Below are 24,691 nucleotides of genomic sequence, written 5' to 3' on the forward strand. Positions count from 1 at the left end.
AGGCCTGATTCTCAATTACAGTAAGTCCACTTTATGTTGCTCTGGCAGTGTAAGGGGGTATTAAAGTGGGCTTATGTTACATTTACACTTTAAGACCCTTGGATATGCCCAGTACCACTAGAGTATAAGGAAAAGAAACCTAAGAGCCTGGTATATTTTCTTTGTAAAATGCATCCCCAGGGACCTTTGAGTACTACTCTGCTATAAATGATAATCTATAAAAACGTGTAAATTCTTGTATTCTTCTGAATGAAATCTAGCCTTTTATTTCAGAACTGAACATTCAATACTTTTGGACAACCTGGAATTCAGTCCAATTGCACACTAAGTTTAAGAAAGATATACAGTATGATTCTTTAAAGCTATATTTGCTATTTTTACTTCAGTGAATATGTAACTTATTTTCCATTTCTTTAGTATGGAATAACCAGGTTAAAAAAAAAAGTTGAGTTTTTCCACGGCAAGTGTTAAGTAACTCACTGGGCATTACGTTTTTCGGGAGTGGAATGTCTTATATTTAAGTTGACTATTGTAGCAAGCACCAAAAACTTTTTAAAATTAAATTTGGTTCTGTTGCTATAGACATGCCTCCTCTTACTTTGTTAATCAAGGCAACCTTGCAATAATTACCCAAATGTCCATTGTATTGCATTGAATGAGCTGACATAAAATTTCTTTTTTACTACAGGATTTTTTAAAGGTCTCAAAGGTCCATGTGTTTTGAGGACTATTGTGTGGGTGTATGCCTTCAAAATTGCTGAGCCTGTAAAACAGAAAACAATCTTAAGTATGCCACTCTTCCTCTGCTTATACTAATGATGAAATTTCCATAATTTTTTAACATTAATGCTCATTACAGTAATGTTGACATAACTCTTCTCAAGATGTGGGTGGCATAGAATAACCATTGTACGATGTATCCTGTATAATTGCAGCAAACAGGTAAGACACAGAGCCAGGTATCTGAGGCAAGGATACTACAGCTCTTACTACACATTTTCATAGTTGTAGTTGGCCTCAGTAAGTTTTGGAAACCCGTTCCATATCACAAGTAAAGCTATAGCCAAATCATGAAAGGGAAGTTTCCCCTGCAGAATGCCATGATTTGTGCAAAGATTCCGGACTCTTCGCATTTACTGGAAAATTGTGGAGTCTGTTTCCAAAAATTTCCTTTTAACGCTACACTCCCTGGGTCTGATTCTGAGCCAGTGTAAATCAGTACTAACACTATTGAAGTCAACTGAATTACACTGATGTAAAATGGGAAATAGGCCCTTTATAGTCATGTTGGTTGTGCCACGAACTACGAAACTCATTACTCTAATTCTGAAGACAATTGCAAGGCAAAGTTCCTTCCTCTTCCCACTGCCCACCTTGTCATTTAAAAAGCAGTATTATGATATTGTTAGGAGCTCCAGTCGTGGACCAGGAATGATCACATATTTAATCTATGTAGAATCCTTGTTCGGTGATTCCCATCATTACTGAAGAGAAGAGTTGTCTCTGTGCGTTACATACAGAGACAAAGGAATACTCCATTCTTTTTGCCTGAGGTTCTTATATCATATTCCCATCCAAGCTGATGATCTAACGTGACTCAGAAAGGAATTAAGCACAAGACCCGGCAGTCTAGCTATAATTACTCCCCACACCCAAAAATCTTTATTTTTGTCCTTTTCCTTTTCTACCATCTGCCATTGTTCTCTGTATCACAAAAACTGGAGCCTAAGCATCTGAGTGGTCTCTTACCTGTGTATTACCTGCCAACTCTCCTCCAGTAAACAAGGCTGGACAGAGTTTCATTAATTCAGTGCGCTGTTCATCACAGGCATTGGTACTTCGAGATACTCACCCTCTTTCCTGGCAGCTGAAGATTCTGTCTCTAGGACACAGCACTTCAAGGTTACTGAGCTGGCCACTCATCTAGCTATTTAAATTACAGTGCAAAACAGTTAGTATTTCAGACTTAAACAACCCCAACCACACACTCCAGACTCAGGCAAGACAATATCATGAGATGTGCACTCTGTGCGCTAACAGTGTGGACTCCAATTTCTTCTAGTTTAAAATTATTAAAACCACTACTAAAGGGTTGAAAAGTAATTTGTTTGCATAGTGACCTTTCTAACAGCAGTTTGTGCGCTTGCTTTACTTGACTAGAGAAGTGCCCAGACTGCAGCGTGTCCCTTTAAATACACAAACCCATTGATGCAAGAGACTATAAAGGCTCATTATTTTAAATTACATGTAATTGGGGGATCAGTTCCAAGAGAGATTCCAAGAGGTTAAATAATACACAACTATTGTCAAAGGAATAGGAGCGTTGACCTTAAATCCACCAAAGGATAGTCAGAGACAGGGGTTTACTTACCTTGCACCCAGCTGTTACAGCACAGACTGTCTATTTAACATAATACATCAATCTTACTTCTCTTCCTTGGATACCTGTAGTCCCATGGGGTAATGAAAGGGCACAGTGGATTGCTTCTATTGTTAACTGTACAACTCAGACACATACTGAGACTTATTTTCTCTTCTTCCTCAGTAACTGATGAGATAAATACGCTTCGAAACTGGAAACTTCAGTGTGTACCTATTTCAATGTAGTTTTTCAAGTTCATTTTGGATTTTCTGCATTAGTTATTCATGTTGATTACACAGGACAAGCATCTCCCACCTGCATATATAGAGACCTCTAAGAAAGGTTCCATGTGCTCTGCAGCAAGCTTGACATACATTTTGTAGCAAAATCCTCTGTTTGTACAGCACCGAGCCCAGTGGGGCGTCAAGGCAATACTGCAGTACAAGAGAGTTCAACATTTATGCCCCACTAATACAGTGTGGGAGGGGAGGAGGCAATGCACTCCTCCCTTTAGGTGCTTTTTTCAGCCTGGTTGCAGACTGAGGTTTGTTACCAAGTTAAGACCTGCTAATGTAAGGTCTGATCTGCTCACAGGTTTTGTAGCAGTATAACTCTGTCCCGTGAGAGGTGATATCTTTTACCATAATAGTTATACTGGCAACCCCTAATGTGGATGCAGTTACACCAGGATAAAGATGCCTTACACTGATGTATCTTATTCCCCTTCCTGCATGGGAATAGCTATACTGGCATAATTATGCACATTAGAAGGGCTTGTACCAATTTAACTATCCCAGGAAAGCTAGCTTGGTACAATCTGTATGTGTAGGTGAGGTGTAATGTCCACACAGGTGCATTGCACCAATTTAACTAAATCAGTTCAGGCCTTGGCTACACAAACTTGCACCAAAGTAACTAATTAATTCACTCCTTTAATTATTTCAGTGTAAGTCTGTGTGGACTTGTCCATCCTAGGTGGGAAAATGTGTTTGTAACACACTTGAAAACCCTAGAAGAAATGAGAAAGCTGTAGTTATAACCTATTCCCCTTGACCAGCTAACAAATTTAACACGTTAGCTCTCGCATCCAACAAACCAAACAAACCTTTTATACCCCTAGTGTGAAGACTTTTTAGAAACAAATGTGCCCTATTTCCATAGTTTTTAAGTTGGAAAAAAATTACTTTAGGCCAAGTCAAAATAGGAAACTTACTCCAACAGAAGTGTCTCCACACACTAACTAGCACCAAAATAACAAAAGGTGTGAGTTAGTGCAGGAGTGAGATCTTTTGGCGGCAGTTTGCGTGTACAGCCGCCCTTTGTTAAATCAGGACCGTGTGTGTAGACCAGGCCTCGGGCAGACGTCTTTGCATGGGTTATATTTCAGTCATCCTTGGAAGGGTTTTTTCCCCACAATCACACGGGGTTCAAACTTAGTTTTTTATAAACAAACGCTGAGATTCTAGAGCAGAGTTCTGCAGAGAGAGGCAGCTTTTATGGGGCACTGACTACAAAGAAAAAGGTGAGAAAACAAAACTAGATTTACAGAAACATCTGGGGCACGTTTAAGGAAAGAGAGATGAATGTCAGTTGCGCGGCATCTATTTTGTTCTCTCTCCTTTCAGAACATTTGCTCTTTGGTACATGTTGAAGCACAACCAGCTCTGCCTTGTACAGTGCTATTTGCTCAACCAGTTCTACAGCAACAGGGAACAATGTCTGCCAAGATTCATCACGGAGGAAGGGGGGAGCCTATTAACTAGACAAAGGTTATATTCTAGTTGAAACAAATCCAAAACTGTATTTTCTAAAAACTGTAAAAAGTTACTTTCAAATAATCAAAGCTATCCAACCAAAACAAATGGAGGTTTCGAAGTGCCAAGAGCAGCAGATGAGTGAGCTAATGGGTGTGTTCAGAGTATGATTACAGAAATGTACTTTGACTTATTCAGGAATACAGATCCTGACCAAGGCCAGGAAGTGGTGACACGGGCACAGTCTTGCACTGGGTAAACCGGTAGGGTTTTTGGATGGAGGAGAGTCTAGAATGTTGTTAGACTCTCTCTCTCTCTCTCTGTTCTTGCAGCTGCCAAATTATTGCAGTAAAAACTGGAGTCCTTTTCATTAGTACGTTTCAATAGCCAGAAGCTTTTTAGGAGGCACAAAAAGTCGAAGGATTAATGCAGTTACAGACAAGCCTGCCAATTGTCACAAGAAGCCCCATCACCTCACCCCACTTCTCAGTGACGATTGAAAAGAGCAGAGACCTCATTCTAGAGCTCATGAGACTTACCTTTTACAAGCCATATTATAGTGGAGTTACCACTACAAGATGAAACAGTCCCCACATTTGTAAAACAAATTTATATCAGACTAACTGAGCCAAGTATTCTAGACTAGACTATTTAAATGTGTGTGTTTGGTTAATCACTATTTAGCACAATTTTGTATTTGTCAATGGGTCAACCATTGACTAACCACAATGAGTGTGTTCGTGGTGCATAGAGGAACCCAATTAACATTTTCAGAAGAAATTATTCCAGCCAAGACCCAGTTCCAGCTGCTGATGAGAGCAAAATGCAACCCAGTTGGCAGGGGATCAAAAATGGTTTGAAGTTGTATTCTGTGATCCTGCAGATTGCTGCGCTGCACAAAGGGCTCCCTGTCCCCTACGCCAGTCACAGGGAGTTTGGCAACGATGACAAGAGCTGTCATTCTGGCTCCATGCCACCTGTTGATCTGTCCACTTTGGGATCACCCTCTTGTGACAATAGTCTGGCGCACAGTGGCTGTAACACAGGGGTGGGCAAACTATGGGCTGTGGGCCCGTCAGGGCTTTGGATCTGGCCCATAGGATTGCCAGCCCCATGGCGCAGCGGGGCTAAGGCAGGCTCCCTGCCTGCCTTGGCCCCATGCCGCTGCTGGAAGCGGCTGGCACCATGTCCCTGTGGCCCCTGGGTGTGGGGGGGGAGAGGGCTTTGTGCACTGCCCTCGCTTGCAGGCACCGCCCCCCGCAGCTCCTATTGGCCAGGAACGGGGAACTGCAGCCAATGGGAGCTTTGGGGGAGGTACCCAAAGGCGAGGGCAGCACGCAGAGCCCTCTGCACCACCCCTTCCCCAGGGGCCATAGGGACGTGGTGCTGGCCACTTCCGGGAACAAACCCCTCCTGAACCCCAACCCCCTGCCCTGAGCCTCCAACCCCATGGCCTGAGCCCCCTGCCGCACCCCACACCTCTCCTGCACCCCAACCCCCTGCCCTGAGCCCCCTCCCGCACTCTGCACCCCCCTTACACCCCAACCTCCTGCCCTGAGCCCCCTCCTGTACCCTAACCCTTTGCCCTGAGCCCCTTCCTGCACACTGCACCTCCTCCCACGCCCCACCCCCCCTGCCCCAGCCCTTCATTCATGACCCTGTATGCAATTTCCCCACCCAGATGTGGTCCTCGGGCCAAAAAGTTTGCCCACCCCTGCTCTAACACAAGGAATAATCTGGGCCCTGAAGTCTGGAAGTGGTATCAGTGAAACTGAGCACTTGATGATTATATGATGATGCTGGGAAAGTTCTGAAGTGTATCAACATAGGTGCTACCGTTACTGGAGCTAACATCTGTACAAACTGAGTTTCCGAACAGATTGAGGTTATTGGGATTAATGATTTTGTTTTTAAGATTTTACAATATACTTTGGACCTAACCCCCTTTTTTGGGCTAAAATAAATATTTAATGTGTTGTTTATACAACAGAAGAATTGTTTTGGTGGTGCTTTGTAGTCAGACTACATGCCAGGCCACCACTACCCAGATAAGCTGACAGTCTAAACTGTGTTTTAGTGTATTCACAAAACAAGGAAATATGACCTGGATTTATTTGTTATTTTGTAAGTAATGCCATTCTGTCATTGCGAGAAATGTACTTATTCCTTACAGGCAATCTCATAAATATTCATGTACTGTATGGTAAGGAAATGTTCCTCTGGAAAATGCATATCTTGCATGCAGGAAAACTCAGTTTATAATCATTATTATTACACACTTATAGAGCATCACAGCAAATTTTAAATGGATCCTTTACTATTATCAGATAGCTTTGAAAATCCCACCTGTTCTATAGGGTGTATTCCATTGCATAACACTTAATTCCTGTAACATAAAACTCTCTCTTCATGCTATTCAGGTGAATTTTTACGACTCCAGATCTGTAAACGATGGTACCCCACATCTTTAAAGGACAGAGACAGAAACTGACATCTCTCCCTGCCTCTCTGAGCAAAGGGGATGTGGCCTGTGTATGAAAGTTCAGTGCCCTCAGTATGTGGGGAATAAAACCTAGTTAATGAAGTGCCTGAATTTTCAGAGCACACAATGGGTAGAAAGCTCAGATAAAGATACGGTGATGGAAGAGGGATGTAATGGGAGACGGAAAAAGTGACCTACACAAAGTTATGAACAACTTTCACAAAGGATTTTTATTACACATTTAATTCTGTCCATTCCATCAATATCAAGAAAAATGTAGGTGTGGCACTTGTTCAGCCACTTCCAATTAACAAAAAAACTTTGTAATAGTTGTGATATAAGTTTCCAAAATAGGACTTCTAAGCATTTTCTTATGATTACATCAGATAATACAGCTGTTATTTTTTAAAAAAAATCACTGGTATCAAAATGCAGATCTGATTGGAAAGATAAAGATGAACAGAGATTTTAAAGCTTTATAATTTCAGTACTATTTTTCAGCTGGCACTTAGTACTATAAACTGTTGATTGCAGGAGAGCTACCTGAATGTATAGTGCTGAATCCTTCAAACTTCATTTCTAATCAAGTAATCATTCCAGCCTAATGACTTGCCTGATTCAATTTGCTGCGCAGAATTTGATACATTTTATTTTATAAGCAGTAGTGTAAAATCAGAATGATGGCTGGTTAGCGGAAGGCAGTAACCACTGTGGAGTTTACTACTTTTGGCTGGCCAAGGTGTCAAATGACTTGGTGCTGCCTTGGGCTTCTGCCATGAAAGCCTCTATTTCTTCCACAGTACGCGGGACACACGTTAATAGCTCCATTCCATTGGCCGCCACTGCAATGTCATCCTCAATTCGGACCTGTTACAGAGAACACACAGTTACCAGTACATTCTAGTGTGGTGTGAGAGAGACACTAGTAAGCAATGGCAGTTGGAGTGTAAAGTGCACATTCAATCCAGCTTGGTGTAGATGAACAAGGCTTTGTGAGCACCAGAACTTCCCACTGCTAGGAGAGAGGCACAGAAGTCCATTAGGGTGAAAATTGCCCCTTTGCAGGTGCCCATGCTAGTCTCTCAGGTTCACATAAACTCAGCAGGCAAAGCAACCATGACGGAGGAAGTGTATCTGCACTTGGTGTGCCAGGTGCCAGCTAGGGTGGCCTGTGGGAGGGACGAGGAAGATACCTTATATGTATCCAAGAAACCCAAACTCTCAGGCACAGGGGGCAGCAAGGGAACCAGGCAAACCCTTTCCCTGGATCTTCTGGCACTTCTCCAGCACACAACCCATTTACTCTAACTATGCTGGAGACAGATTTGTCCCTGAGTACGGTGCCATTCAAATGTTGACCCATTTGTATACAGAGCAGCCATGTTGCCGTGCTGGGTCTAGTTGTCTTTTTCACTTTACATCACATTGTTGTCTTTTTTTTTTTGAAAAGCATAATTAGCTCCACAATGAATTATCTACAGCAAATTACATGTACCTGACACTGTTACTAACAAACCACTGAACTTTGAGCTGACAAAGTCTTACAGTGGCTTTTAGTCCAACATTACTTTTAAAAACACTATCATTTATGTGTTAAGGTTGGGTAAGAAAGCAGCAGGGTTTTTTTCTTCACATTTCCAGCTCTTGTTCTGCTAAAATGAACAGCTTGTACCATTTTCTATGCAGCTTTAATTTCCCATATCTCTTTTTACCAGGAAATATGCCTACCCAGTCATTCCTGTTATCTTATCAGAAAAATGCTAGTAAGTCACTAAGCTGCAATAAAAGCAATTTTAGTAAGGTGTCAATCCAAGAGAACACAAACCATGGTGACTCCCACCTTACAGTGGCTTTAATTGTTTCTGACCTCTTGACATTTTAAACTAAAAATAAAGCTGGTTAACATTTGTACTTCTGCTTGCAAAATAATCCATTTGTTCAAACAAAATGAGTCATCTAGACGTATTAAACTGTTTAATGATGTCTTTGCCACATTACTTGATACCACGTAAAAAAAATAAAGTGCATTATAAAGCAGAATTAAATAAACTGTTGAGTTCACACATTTGATTTGTACAGCTATAAAATCAAAGGCTGTGAATCTCCTTTTTACTCTGTATTTTCTGAAAAGCATGCATCTGAAACAGCAGAAGGGAAGTAGATGACATGGCATGAGCAAGTGCATGCATCTGAGAGAGATTTCTATTTTATTGTTCTTGAACTGATCAGTGGATCAGAATAAAAAAACGCATGCAAAAGAATCCTAAACATTGCCATGTCATCTTTGAAGAACTGGGTGATGGTAAGACTGGGAACCAGTGACGGAAATGGGAGGGGGGACTTGAAGCCAGTTGCCGGGGGTGGGGAGGGTAGACCTGGGACTGACTGAACACAGAGACTTGGGCAAAGAGTTAGGGTGAGTGGAGGAGAGACTGAGCTAGGATGAGGTGCCAGGGAGGATGACTAGGTCTGGAAGCCAGTAATGGGAGAGGGGAAGAAAGAAGGGATGGGGAGAGAGAGATTGCATGAGGAGCCAGAAGTGGGAGACAAGGACTGGCTGGGCAAGGAGACTGGGACAAGAAGTCTGAGGAATGGAGACTGGGACTGGGTAGGCAATGAGAATGAGACAGGGACAAGGAACCAGGACTGGGACAACAAGGACAGGTTTGAGGGGACAGGGCCGAACAGGTCAAGCTTGCCTTTTTTGAGGGGGGAGGGAGAGAAAACAGACAGAAGAGCCTGTACACTAGAGAACACTCCTCTCCAAAACCTGGAATAGAATCCAAGATTCCTGGGTCTCACCATTCCTCTGCTGTCTGCAAATATCAGTGAAATCTACTGACAAAATGTGTGTTTCATCCCACTCTAGTGATGGTCCACACAGAGGATGACAACCTACAACTACAATCAGTTACTTTATTGACTCAAGCGGCGAGGTCTGAGTGGTAGATCTAAAGGTTGCAACCCTACTGATGACCCATGTGGGTTTCAATATGCTGCTACAGGATGGAATTTGGTTTTTTTAGTTTTCTTTTTTAAAAACCCAGAAAATTATACACATACACACACACGCTATGTTGAGGACATTAAGACTACAAAATCAAACACTCAAAGATTAGTTGCTTGTGCAACCTTAATTCAGCCTCCTTGTCACATGTACAGTACATTGCAGGTGGCTTTTAGCTACAAGTCTAGCTTTTGGATACATTGTACAACATATCCTCTAGGCATCTTTGGGTTTTTATACACAAAATGACTTGTTTCAGAAATATTTCTGGAGAGGCAAAGTGACCAGTAATGTAGGCATTGTCCTTCAAACACCACTCTCCTATCAAGTGTGGTGGTATGGCCTATTTAGATAGATAAGATTGCACAACTGTGTATCTCCAGCAGCAGACCTTCACAGGGTTGACTCAATGGACCAAATCCTTCCCGCAGCAGCAGTCTCATGGGTAAATCCAAGGACAGGATGTGGGTTAAATAGTTTTCATCAGCTGACCATGTAACCAGCCTAATACACTGTTTTCCAGACTCATTAATATAGTGAGGTGCTCTGGGCTGGATGTCCTGTGTTGTCTGCCAAGTGAAGGGTGCTGTCGCACACATCTAGTTCTTTTGGCTATGATATGTTAAAGCTTTGAGGGTCTAAACACAGTTCTGACTCACATACACAGTTAAACAGTACAGATTAACATTATGTCAGACCCCAGACATGGTTAGCAAAGTCACATGGGATACGGCTGCTGGGAGTCCCGCCTGTGAAACCATGGAAACATATGGCCCATAGAAGCTACTATGCATATTAAATTAGCATAAACACTGCAGTCCGATTAAAGCAATTGAGTGTCTGCCTTGAGGAGTCTGAGGTGGCACTCTGGAGAAGTCGATGGACAGAGGTAAGGGGAGGGATTCTGATGCCTTCCACTGACACACATCAGCATACTTGTTATTTTTAAGGTTACAAGTTTATCACACAAGAAATGTGTATGTTTACACTAAATGGCAATGGAGCACTGAACAGTCTGCCGTAGTTATTATTTTTCATAGCTCTATTTCTTACAGAGAGCACAGTCTAGTATAAAATCCTATCTGCCGAAAATCCAAAGATTAAAACTGCCACATTACTACAGAGTGACACCTCCTCATGATCTCAGCCTGACCAGTACCCCATTCCTACACACAGCACATTCTTATTTCAGCCCCATTTGCTATCAATGGTCCAGTCAGAGTTTATAGACAGTTAATATATTAGTAGCTATTTGAACAAATGGTTGATCAATTATTAGAGTCCATCACAGACAGGTTGCTTAGAATGGTTTTAGAGAAAACTGTACATTTCATCATTGCTAACAACTTTTCTATACAAAACCTTTATAAACATGTTTTTGGGACACTATTAAACTTGCATGATGTGAAATATTAAGAAGCAGACAAGCATGTTTGTGATTATAATGAATCATTTTTCAATCGTTACGAGTAATCTGTTTCATTCTGTAACATGCATCTACCACAAACACAGGAAGTGAGCTCAGCCTTATGTAAATTAAAAATAAGTATAATAACTACACCTCTACCCTGATATAATGCGACCTGATATAACACAAATTCGGATATAACGAGGTAAAGCAGCACTCTGGGGGGTGGGGCCGCGCGCTCCGGCAGATCAGCGCGTCAGTGTGTCTGGCTCCGACACGCTGCTCTGAGTGGCGTGTTAAGAGTGCCGGGCCGGGGCTGAGGGGTTGGATAAGGGGCAGAAGGTCTCGGGGGGTGGGGGTGTGGGGCAGTCAGGGGACAGGGAGCAGAGGGGTTGGATGGTTCTGGGGGCGGGGCAGTCAGGGGTGTTGGATAGGGCGTGGGAGTCCCGAGGGGCCTGTCAGGGGACGGGGGTGTGGATAGGGGTCGGGACAGTCAGGGGACAGGGAGCAGGGGAGTTGGGTAGGGTCCTGGGGGTGATTAGGGATGGGGGGGGGTCTCTTGAGGGGGAGGTCAGGGGACAAGGAGCAGAGGGGCTTAGATAGGGGGTGGGGTCTTGGGAGTCTCTGGAGGGGGTAGTCAGGGAACAAGGAGCCGGGGGGGGTTGGATGGGTCAGGCGTTCTGAGGGGTCAGTCAGGGGGCAGGAAGTGACTATTAATAACGGAAATGCTCGAGGCCTAAGCAAGTTTGATATAACACGATTTCACCTATAACGCGGTAAGATTTTTTTGGCTCCCGAGGACTGCGTTACATCGGGGTAGAGGTGTACTACATTGCTCTCTGAACCAAATAAAAAAGCAATTAAATGACCCTATACAGGTGCAAAAAGGAAATTTTTCTGCTTTTTAATTGCACTTAATGTTTATTTCTGAATTAAACACCAACATTTTGAAAAATAATACCATAACATGACCACATTTTCAAGGTCATGGAATACGTAAAGTCATTTACTTTTAAATTAGAACAATTTGTAAATCTAAGCAGGAAATAAATTTAAAAATCCATTTAAAATTCAGTTGTGATTCAGTGTTTTTACAGACAGACACACATGTTGATCTGGTCGCTACCTCAATCAACAACTAATGCTATGGGGCAATATGAAGCCTGAGCAGTGACTGAACATAATAGGTCAAAATCAGATTGCGTGGTTTTACTGGGTTTTAGAGAAAACATCACATGAACTGCCTAAATCAGTAATCAGCTTATGATGAATGGAAATGTCAAACCCCAATACATGTGAAAGATAAGCTCAGAGGATACTGTTTAGAGCTAGGGTAGTCAGCCTTTCACTTTCCCTTGGGGGAACCAGCTACTTTTCCTGTGCATTAAATAAGACCACAAGAGACTTTCTAAACTGGACAATCATTTGTATTATGGAAGCACCTAGAGGACCCGGATGAGATGGATGCCATGTTGTATTATACACTGTACAAATATATAAGACAAGACACAGTCCTTGCCCCACATAGGTTACAATCTAAATAGACAAAACGAAGGATGTGAGAAAGAAAAATCATCTTAATTTTACAGGTGGAGAACTAAGGCACAAAGAGATAAAGTGACTTTCCTAAGATCACACTGGAAGTCTGTGACAGAACGAGGAACTGAACCCAGGTTTCCTGAGTCCCAGTCTAGTATTTTACACTCAAGACCATCTTTCCTCTCCAAACTGGCACAATTAATAATGTATACTTTAACTTCTTGACTACCTCCAGGAAAATAATGATGAAAGAAATCCATTGTTGACCCCAAATCACATTTTTAAGCCTGAGCACATTAGTTGCACCCATAAAGTGTGCACAAACCTGTCACACACATGGGTCATTTGGACACCTATGTATAGGACTTGCATATTTGCAGAAGTTTTGCAGGCGCAGTTTAGGCACCCACATTGGAGCTCTGTGTTGTCTCTTCTTTCTTACTTTCTCCTGGAGCTTTACTTGGATTCTACTTCCTCTCTCTGGCCAACTCTAAGCATGAGTGATTAGAATGAAGGCCATATGCCTTCTGTGACGTTGCACTCTATGAGATTTTATAAAAATATGCTAATGAGTGTGAATATAATTAACTATTAATATAACTGCTTCATGCAAAAGGTCTCTTGTAAGGTATCATTACGAAGCTTATGATCTACGGAGTGTGGTCATCCTATTTGTATAAATGTATCACTTTTGTATCTGAAACTAGAAATACAAACTATAACTCAGAGGTCCTTTTGTAGTTATATGAAGTGTGGACCATTAATGGTAGTTTGGAATCTTACTGGCTCCCATTAACCAGGACAACTGACTGTAGATTGCTCTGTTTTACTTGCAAGTCTTCCTGCATACCTGTGGGCTGGCAAATGGGTAATGAAGTCTTACAGTGACATGTGATGTCACCTGAACTGGAATCCATCTTTAACCTGGTGCTTTTCTACTGAGAAGGAGAGGTGGGAACCCAGAGGGACAAAATATTCCCACCTTATGCAAAAGATATATAAGTGGGTGGAACAGAACAAATGGGGCGCCCATCATGAGAAATCCCCTAGCTACCATCTGAGCTGGAACAAGGGCTGTACAAGGGGAAAGGATTGTACCCAGACTAGGAAGGTGTCCCGTCTGTGAAAGAAACTTATTGAAACATCTCGGAGAGTGAGATTTTATCTGTATTCAGTTTTATTACCGTACTAGGCTTAGACTTGCATGTTTTATTTTATTTTGCTTGTTAATTCACTTTGTTCTGTCTGTTGTTACTTGGAACCACTTAAATCCTACTTTCTGTATTTAATAAAATCACTTTTTACTTATTAACCCAGAGTATGTATTAATACCTGGGGGAGCAAACAGTGTTATACAGGGGAAACAATTTATGAGTTTACCCTGTATAAGCTTTATACAGGGTAAAATGGATTTATTTGGGGTTTGGACCCCATTGGGAGTTGGGCATCTGAGTGTTAAAGACAGGAACACTTCTTAAGTTGCTTTCAACTGCTTAAGTTCTTAGTCTGCAGCTTTGGGGCACATGGTTCAGACCCTGGGTCTGTGTTGGAGCAGACTGGCGTGTCTGGCTCAACAAGACAGGGTGCTGGAGTCTTGGGAAAGCAGGGGCAGAGGTAGACTTGGCACATCAGTTGGCAACCCCAAGGGGGTTTCTGTGATTCAACCCATCACACCTTCCTCTCCAATTCTTTCTGTTCTCAACAGTGAAAAGACTAACAAAGTCTGTTTCTCTACTGACTGGGATGGGCAGGGATGAGAGAGAGGTTGTTCCTGCATTTCTGTGCTCCACCATGCTGCCTGGGAGACAGGAATTCCCAGTGGTGGGTCCTCTCTTATGGAAATTGCTCCTGCCAGAAATATGTCTGAGCCTTCAACTGACCACATTTAGAGTGTGATGAAACATGCGTGAGAGCTGTTCAACAGTTTCGCTACCTAAAATCTCCCACAGAAAACAGTGCTGCGTGCTGAACATTTTTGAAAGTCTGGCCACTTATTTACTTGCTCACTGCATGTTCTGGACTCTCTTGTCTCTTACTGGCTAAGTGATGCTTTGCAGCATTAAATTATTTTTAATAATATTATTATTAAAGGAATTTGCTTCCTTTTTTGGGATAGTTTTTTTGCTATTAAATTTAAGCCTTGTAAAGTAAAGCCAGACGCTATAGTGATGAGCCGCATACATTATCATCAATTATTCGTATTGCAGACAACTTTCTGACATTTTTTTAGTTTGTAGAGGATAATTCTCCGGAAATGTGTTTGGAAGAGGTATTAACTCAGCCTGTATAAATGGAAATAAACTAGAATGTAGTTACTAAGAACTAAGTAACATTCATTGGAGAGTATCTTTCATCTACCAGGAATCATGTTAAGAGATAGAATTAGAAGGATGAACAAGTGTATTTTTATTGTATTACTTTTATGCTTTGCTGTAAAATTTAGATGTATTTCAGTTTTAGAAATTTATTTCAATTTTTTTTCCAAGACAGAATTAAATGACACCAGCTGGCTGTGTTTGTGTTGTTATTTTAAATAATAAGTGAGGATTGGAAACTGAGGTTGGTGCTCAATCCTTTCCTGTGCACCAATCCCCTTGGCAAATTCAGAGGCCCAATCCAGTTCTTCTTAGATGGAAAAAGCAGTCATCATTAAGGAAGATAAAGCAAAAATTAGGGAAGGGATTGAATTTTGGGTGCTCATGAAACCCCCTGGAGGGAAACATTTACAGTTCAGCACATGAAAAGTGAGTTAGTTGGGCAACAACTTAGCAATGCTGGGCTCATGGATACAAGCAGAAAATGTGTGCACATTGGACTGTCCTACTCCAAACAGATAATGGGAGTCCATGTATCCCCTCACATGCTCTGTCTTGCAGAGTTAAAACGCAAGCAAACATGTGTTCCTCCTTTGGGGTGTTTGCACCAGTACAGTGAATAATGGGGGTTTTGGTTGAATATTTCCAAGACAAGAGAGCCAGGATTAAATCCACTTACTAAATGGTTCCCAAAATCTGTTCTTGGGATAAGTAACAAAAATCCAATCTACTTTTATGGTGGTGTTTAACTGGGAAAGGGCATCTACAGTGTCCCTTTAAAACAGGTTTAAGGGTCACATACAGTATGACTTGCTCAAAGTTAGAAAATGCACAGTTAAACATGACACACTCCTTTCATTCATCAGGATCATGACTGGCTGGCAAGTATTGATAAAAGAAATAACAAGGTAAGATAACATCCCAAACTACCGTAGAGCATTACACATCAGAGGGTAAAGTCCCACATTGTGTGATAAGATTATATACTTTGGATATAGTACTTTTAAAGCCAGCTGTATAGTAGATTGGATGACTCAGAGGATTGGTAATGGAATATAGAATCTTTTGTTTCTAGGTTGGTGGTTCAAAGCCAGCTCAGATCAACAGTGGTGAAGCTGTTACTAGCAGACGATTGTTCAGTGGATTATGATAAATTAGTTGGTGATAGCAATACAGACAATTCCTTAATCACCACCACAAAACTATTGTCTTTGCTGAGAGTCTCAGCAGATAAGCCAAGGAGTGAATGGGTGCGCAGGCTGAACTAAAAGCCTCTCCACCAATTAAGGGATATACTGACAAGGCAACATGGGGAAGCTTCAATTCCTACTGCCTGAGTTGTGTCTGGACTGTGGAAGAACATAGGACTTACAGTCTTCAGGTCAATCTGACCCCTTTCAAAAATGCTAATTTTGCTAACGGGAAACGCATCTGAAGGCATCTAACTGGTTAAACGTTCTAGATTAATTTAGTGACGTGAGAAGTATCACAGACAGCATGGCTGGAATGAGACCCTCTGCTTATTCACATGCACACCAGCCACTATAATGTAAATGATAATTTGGGGTCAGTAGGGTGCAAGACTCATACCGCATAACCTCTATTCTGAGACAGCCATCTTTCCCCATGCACAATCTGCCAGGCAGGCCTTGCAATATGGAGCCTGAGCAGCCAAGATCAAACTTACATGCTCGTGAAAACCCTGAACTTCTCTGTATAGAACCTCACCAATCTTGGTGCACAGGTTTCATATCATGACAACTATAATCCTGCTCAAAGGGTTTTTTCAGTTCTTTACTAATGCCATGCTGGATTAAGGAACATAAGGCTTTCCTTCCACAGCACTTCTTTGTGTTGCTGGCTTGAGCAGAAACTAAATCAGCAATATGAACCTTAGTATCTTGTTTCATAATGTACAAGTTTCTTTGCCTCACCCTGTAGACATGCCACCTATTTAACATGCAGCCAGTTGATGATGGAGGAGAGTACTTCTATCAGTGAAGAAAATGGGCCTCCAGTTAATCTGAGGTGAACGAGTTAAAGAATTAATTTAGAAAGCATGCAGTTGATCTGCGGGACTCAACTGACAAAGTGCCCTCTACAGAAGTAGTTTCCTTCATAATGTATTACATTTTCTAAAACAAATTTCTTCCTGCACATGCATGAAAAGACAAAGTAGAAAATCTGCTTGAACCATTATCTAACCCAGTAAGATAGTGGAAATCTATCAACTTCATGAAAAAACTCATACAGATACAGACAGACATCATCTTACTTTCCAAATGCAAACAGATGGACATCATACCAAAAGAACTGAAGGTAAAAAATCCATTACAGTCTACATACCACACAGACTATGCTGACAGCTTGTGCCACACGCTCTCAAAGAAACTGCGGAACCACCTGATCAACATCCTCTACAGCAAACAGGGAAAGATTAAGAATGAGCTCTCAAAACTGGATACTCTCATGAAAAACCAACCTTCCACACAAACTTCCTCGTGGCTGGACTTTACAAAAACTAGACAAGCCATTTACAACACACCTTGCTTCTCTACAAAAGAAAAAGGACACTAAACTATCTAAACTACTACATTCCACACGGGGCCACAACAGTGGTTCCCTTAACCCACCCAGCAATATTGTTAATCTATCCAACTATACTCTTAGCCCAGCAGAAGAATCTGTCCTATCTCGGGGCCTCTCCTTCTGCCCCTCCACCCCCACGAACATGATACAGTTCTGTGGTGACCTAGAATCCTATTTTCGACGCCTCCGACTCAAGGAATATTTCCAACACACCTCTTAACAACATACTAACCCACAGAGAGCTTCCTACCAAGACTACAAAAAGAAGGATTCTGGGTGGACTCCTCCTGAAAGTCGAAACAACAGACTGGACTTCTACATAGAGTGCTTCTGCCGACGTGCACGGGCTGAAATTGTGGAAAAGCAGCATCACTTGCCTCATAACCTCAGCCATGCAGAACACAATGCCATCCACAGCCTCAGAAACAACTCTGACATCATAATCAAAAAGGCTGACAAAGGAGGTGCTGTCGTCATCATGAATAGGTTGGAATATGAACAAGAGGCTGCTAGGCAGCTCTCCAACACCACTTTCTACAAGCCATTACCCTCTGATCCCACTGAGGGTTACTAAAGGAAACTACACCATTTGCTCAAGAAACTCCCTGAAAAAACACAAGAACAAATCCGCACAGACACACTGTCATAAATATAAAGGGAAGGGTAAACCCCTTTGAAATCCCTCCTGGCCAGGGGAAAGCTCCTCTCACCTGTAAAGGGTTCAGAAGCTAAAGGTAACCTCGCTGGCACCTGACCAAAATGACCAATGAGGAGACAAGATACTTTCAAAAGCTGGGAGGAGGGAGAGAAACAAAGGGTCTGTGTCTGTCTATATGCTGGTCTTTACCGGGGATAGACCAGGAATGGAGTCTTAGAACTTTTAGTAAGTAATCTAGCTAGGTATGTGTTAGATTATGATTTCTTTAAATGGCTGAGAAAAGAATTGTGCTGAATAGAATAACTATTTCTGTCTGTGTATCTTTTTTGTAACTTAAGGTTTTGCTTAGAGGGGTTCTCTATGTTTTTGAATCTAATTACCCTGTAAGATATCTACCATCCTGATTTTACAGGGGGGATTTCTTTATTCCTATTTACTTCTATTTTTTTATTAAAAGTCTTCTTGTAAAAAACTGAATGCTTTTTCATTGTTCTCAGATCCAAGGGTTTGGGTCTGTGGTCACCTATGCAAATTGGTGAGGCTTTTTATCCAACATTTCCCAGGAAAGGGGGGGTGCAAGTGTTGGGAGGATTGTTCATTGTTCTTAAGATCCAAGGGTCTGGGTCTGTAGTCACCTAGGCAAATTGGTGAGGCTTTTTACCAAACCTTGTCCAGGAAGTGGGGTGCAAGGTTTTGGGAAGTATTTTGGGGGGAAGGACGCGTCCAAACAGCTCTTCCCCAGTAACCAGTATTAGATTGGTGGTGGTAGCGGCCAGTCCAAGGACAACGGGTGGAATATTTTGTACCTTGGGGAAGTTTTGACCTAAGCTGGTAAAGATAAGCTTAGGAGGTTTTTCATGCAGGTCCCCACATCTGTACCCTAGAGTTCAGAGTGGGGGAGGAACCTTGACACACACCCATGGGGTATTCTATCTGCTACCCAAGATCCATAAACCTGGAAATCCTGGTCGCCCCATCATCTCAGGCATTGGCACCCTGACCGCAGGATTGTCTAGCTACGTAGACTCCCTCCTCAGGCCCTATGCTACCACCACTCCCAGCTATCTTCGAGATACCACTGACTTCCTGAGGAAACTACAATCCATCGGTGATCTTCCTGAAAACACCATCCTGGCCACTATGGATGTAGAAGCCCTCTACACCAACATGCCACACAAAGATGGACTACAACCAGTCAGGAACAGTATTCCCGATAATGTCACGGCAAATCTGGTGGCTGAACTTTGTGACTTTGTCCTCACCCATAACTATTTCACATTTGGGGACAATGTATACCTTCAAACCAGCGGCACTGCTATGGGTACCTGGATGGCCCCACAGTATGCCAACATTTTTATGGCTGACTTAGAACAATGCTTCCTCAGCTCTCGTTCCCTAATGCCCCTACTCTACTTGCACTACATTGATGACCTCTTCATCATCTGGACCTATGGAAAAGAAGCCCTTGAGGAATTCCACCATGATTTCAACAATTTCCATCCCACCATCAACCTCAGCCTGGACCAGTCCACACAAGAGATCCACTTCCTAGACACTACGGTGCTAATAAGCGACGGTCACATAAACACCACCCTATACCGGAAACCTACTGACCGCTATTCCTACCTACATGCCTCCAGCTTTCATCCAGACCACACCACACGATCCATTGTCTACAGCCAAGCTCTACGATACAACCGCATTTGCTCCAACCCCTCAGACAGAGACAAACACCTACAAGATCTCTATCAAGCATTCTTACAACTACAATACCCACCTGCTGAAGTGAAGAAACAGACTGACAGAGCCAGAAGATTACCCAGACGTCACCTACTACAGGACAGGCCCAACAAAGAAAACAACAGAATGCCACTAGCCATCACCTTCAGCCCCCAACTAAAACCTCTTCAAAGCATCATCAAGGATCTACAACCTATCCGGAAGGACGACCCATCACTCTCACAGATCTTGGGAGACAGGCCAGTCCTTGCTTACAGACAGCCCCCAAACCTGAAGCAAATACTCACCAGCAACCACACACCACTCAACAGAACCACTAACCCAGGAACCTATCCTTGCAACAAAGCCCGTTGCCAACTGTGTCCACATATCTATTCAGGGGACACCATTATAGGGCCTAATCACATCAGCCACATCATCAGAGGCTCGTTCACCTGCACATCTACCAATGTGATATATGCCATCATGTGCCAGCAATGCCCCTCTGCCATGTACATTGGTCAAACTGGACAGTCTCTACGTAAAAGAATAAATGGACACAAATGAGACGTCAAGAATTATAACATTCAAAAACCAGTTGGAGAACACTTCAATCTCTCTGGTCACTCGATTACAGACCTAAAAGTGGCAATACTTCAACAAAAAAACTTCAAAAACAGACTCCAACGAGACTGCTGAATTGGAATTAATTTGCAAACTGGATACAATTAACTAAGGCTTGAATAGAGACTGGGAGTGGATGGGTCATTACACAAAGTAAAACTATTTCCCAATGTTTACCTCCCCCACCCCCTACTGTTCCTCAGACGTTTTTGTCAACTGCTGGAAATGGCCCACCTTGATTATCACTACAAAAGGTCCTCCCCCTGCCCCCGCTCTCCTGCTGGTAATAGCTCACCTTAAGTGATCACTCTGGTTACAGTGTGTATGGTAAGACCCACTGTTTCATGTTCTCTATGTATATAAATCTCCCCACTGTATTTTCCACCGAATGCATCCGATGAAGTGAGCCGTAGCTCACGAAAGCTTATGCTCAAATAAATTTGTTAGTCTCTAAGGTGCCACATGTACTCCTTTTCTTTTAACCCAGTAAAGTTACTCACCCCACCAAATCTTCGAAAACGCTGGAGGACTTCATTATTGATGAAACAAGACTGTGAAAGATCATTGAGTGCTTGGTCCAACAGGCGGTCAATAAAGTAAATGCCTGGTTCCACGGTTAGCACCATGCCTTCCTTAAGAACTCGGGCAGTTCTCAAACTTTTGAGGCCTGGCAGGTCAATGCGGTCAACTCCCTAGGAAAGAAGCATTTGTTTTAAATGACAGAAAAATAAATCCACAGTTAGCCTTTTATTATAACTCTTCTATGTTGAGTCCTCTAAGGACGTATGAAAGCCCAGAAAGGCTAGAAATGGAGTTGGAAGCAGAGGACTGAAATAACACAATACAACCATCTCTATCTTAACTTTCATATCCATCTGCACTTCAAACAAATAGATTCACAGCTTTAAATTCAGGTATGTAAACAGAGCTTTTTTATACTGTGTAAATGCTGGCTCACCACGTACTTGGTATTGAACTCCCACCTTGTTTACCCCTTTAGAAAAATAAAATCTATTTGTATTATTTCTTCCCCCTGCACCCTTTCTAAAGCATTTCCAGTATAATATTTTAAAATGAGTTACAAATCTTGAAACACAGGCCCATTTTATTGCTGAAGGAATTGAATTATGGAGCATGGGACAATTTTCTAAGGATATGCAAATCAACATCCTTATTGAATGTTATTAAAATGTGCATTTATGACCGTGATTCAAAAGCAGTGAGTCTACAACAGTTCTCATCTTGAGTGTCTCACAACTGCAGTCCACTTGGAACTAGATTTTTTCAGATTCAGACTTTCAGGCAACATAGTGCTGACTGATTTTATTGAAAACATAGCCAAAGCGATCAAGTTCTGACAAGTAAAACACTCTCTTCTTTCTGAGAGTTGGTGAAGTACAATGATATATGAAGACATAGTTAGCCAAGAAATTAGAAACATTGCAGAGACCGGTTGAGGATATTAATAATCTTCTCCAAAATGTGCCAGGTATTGCAACACCTGAATAAAAATAAATCCCACTCCCTTGGCTTCAGTGGAAATACTTACAGATGCTTAACTTTACATATGTAAGTGCTAGCGGGGTTGTGGCAATATAGTCCATATACTGGTCATCACAATATTTTGCTGCTGAGACTATGTTGAAGTCACAAAGGATTTTGAAAAAAGAAAAGGAGGACTTGTGGCACCTTAGAGACTAACAAATTTATTAGAGCATAAGCTTTCGTGGGCTACAGCCCATTTCATCAGACGCATAGAATGGAACATATAGTAAGATATATATATATATATATACACACACATACAGATAAGTTGGAAGTTACCATACAAACTGTGAGAGGCTAATTAGTTAAGATGAGCTATTATCAGCAGGAGAAAAAAACTTTTGTAGTGATAATCAAGATGGCCCATTTAGACAGTTGACAAGAAGGTGTGAGGATACTTAACTTAAGGAAATAGACTCAATATGTGTAATGACCCAGCCACTCCCAGGCTCTATTCAAACCCAAGTTAATGGTATCTAGTTTGCATATTAATTCAAGCTCAGCAGTTTCTCGTTGGAGTCTGTTTTTGAAGCTTTTCTGTTGCAAAATTGCCACCCTTAAATCTTTTACTGAGTGGCCAGAGAGGTTGAAGTGTTCTCCTACCGGTTTTTCAATGTTATGATTCTTGATGTCAGATGTGTGTCCATTTCTTCTTTTGCGTAGAGACTGTCCAGTTTGGCCAATGTACACGGCAGAGGGGCACTGCTGGCACATGATGGCATATATCACATTGGTAGATGTGCAGGTGAACGAGCCCCTGATGGCATGGCTAATGTGATTAGGTCCTATGATGGTGTCACTTGAATAAATATGTGGACAGAGTTGGCATTGGGTTTTGTTGCAAGGATAGGTTCCTGGGTTCATGTTTTTGGTGTGTGGTTGCTGGTGAGTATTTGCTTCAGGTTGGGGGGCTGTCTGTAAGCGAGGACTGGTCTGTCTCCCAAGATCTGTGAGAGTGATCGGTTGTCCTTCAGGATAGGTTGTAGATCCTTGATGATTCGCTGGTTTTAGTTGGGGGCTGAAGATGACAGCTAGTGGTGTTCTGTTGTTTTCTTTGTTGGGCCTGTCCTGTAGTAGGTGACTTCTGGGTACTCTTCTGGCTCTGTCAATCTGTTTCTTCACTTCAGCAGGTGGGTATTGTAGTTTTAAGAATGCTTGATAGAATAGAGACTGGGAGCGGCTAGGTCAATTACAATGTGACAATTACACATGTTGAATCTATTTCCTTAAGTTAAGTATCCTCACTCCTTCTTGTCAACTGTCTAAATGGGCCATCTTGATTATCACTACAAAAGTTTTTTTCTCCTGCTGATAATAGCTCATCTTAACTAATTAACCTCTCACAGTTTGTATGGTAACTTCCAACTTATCTGTATGTGTGTATATATATATATTACTATATATTCCATTCTATGCATCCGATGAAGTGGGCTGTAGCCCACGAAAGCTTATGCTCTAATAAATTTGTTAGTCTCTTAGGTGCCACAAGTCCTCCTGTTCTTTTTGTGGATAGGGACTAACACAGCTACTACTCTGAAACTTGATAAACCCAGTCTTGTTTGTTTGCTTTGGTGGGTTTTGATCAGGATTTTATGATTATTATTCACCAGGTTTAACCTAAAACAGGGCGAGCTGAGATGTAATTGTCTTGCTGAACTATGACTGGGAAACAATCAAGATTAAGCAAAGCATTTAGAAATTGTATGTGTCTTAAATACTGAAATGATCAATACGTTAGTTATTTAAGATCTATGTATAACTGAACAGAGATGGAGCATCTTTCTTTCACTGCTGTCCCGTGAGCTATGTCATCTTGGTCTCATTCTGTAACATTTAAAGCCAAGGAAATAAGGGCATCCAGTTTTGTGGATTAATCTCTTTCATGAGCTGTAAAGAATTAGATTAGTAGCAGGGCCTTTTGGAGTTTTTCCAAATATATCTAAGCTGCTTTATACAAACTTCCCCTGAACCAACAAACCATATTTGACTTTTAAGCCTCTATCTCCCCAATTTTGTTTTTAAATTTTTTTTTGTAAATCATTCCAAGCCATTTGCTAGATAAATTGATATACGATAAAAATAACCAAGATGCCAAAACACTCTGAAGACATGATTGACACTGGTTTTGTAATTATTACTTTCCACTTAACACAAATGAGATGAAAGACATTTTCATATAAAAAAAAAGGTTTTGGTGCTCACCATTAAGATCTCAAAGTTCAGCGTTTAGACCATTATCTGTCCTGCTTGCAGTCAGATACTGCTTTTAATACTTTCTCCCAAGAGACAACAAATGTTTGCTATCAATACGCACAGAGTAATTTGCAACTGCTCTGGTGGCAATCTGCTGTTTCTGACAGCAAAGCATTTTTGTCCTAAGTTCCAAACCCAGGTTCTTTGGATTTTAGTAGTGGCTGGGGACGTGGTTACGGGGTAAGGCAAAATTTGTGCACCAAAATGTCACAGCAGAGAGTAAGGACTGAGAAGATCAGATTTTCAAAGTTACAAATCAGAAAACCTGTTGCTGGGGTTGAAGTGGGGGAGTTAAAGGCACTCTTTTGGTGGGGGTTAGCAAAGTGTGCACTGGAGGATTTGGCAATGTGTGAAAGAAAAAGGAAATAAGGCCAGTTTCTCCCTCTTCCTCTCTCAACCCAAGAGCACTTTCCTCTTCCCATGTGTAAGGCAGAGC

At 41.9% G+C, this 24,691-nt stretch overlaps 1 protein-coding gene across 4 annotated transcripts in view; it reads right to left on the reverse strand.

Moving 5' to 3' along the window:
* Nucleotides 1-6,802: 6,802 nt before the first annotated feature.
* The window catches only part of PEPD (peptidase D), a 221,485-nt gene continuing 203,596 nt past the window's right edge, over nucleotides 6,803-24,691 (reverse strand). For all 4 annotated transcript variants that reach the window (XM_073307882.1, XM_073307881.1, XM_073307880.1 and 1 more), the window contains 2 exons: nucleotides 20,958-21,149; nucleotides 6,803-7,465 (listed from right to left, as the gene is read on the reverse strand). In XM_073307882.1, the coding sequence (XP_073163983.1) occupies nucleotides 7,319-7,465; nucleotides 20,958-21,149 (339 nt within the window). In that variant the 3' untranslated portion in view covers nucleotides 6,803-7,318. The remainder of the gene's footprint in view (nucleotides 7,466-20,957; nucleotides 21,150-24,691) is intronic.

The sequence above is a fragment of the Lepidochelys kempii genome, chromosome 12 (assembly GCF_965140265.1).
Source record: "Lepidochelys kempii isolate rLepKem1 chromosome 12, rLepKem1.hap2, whole genome shotgun sequence".
NCBI lineage: Eukaryota > Metazoa > Chordata > Testudines > Cheloniidae > Lepidochelys > Lepidochelys kempii.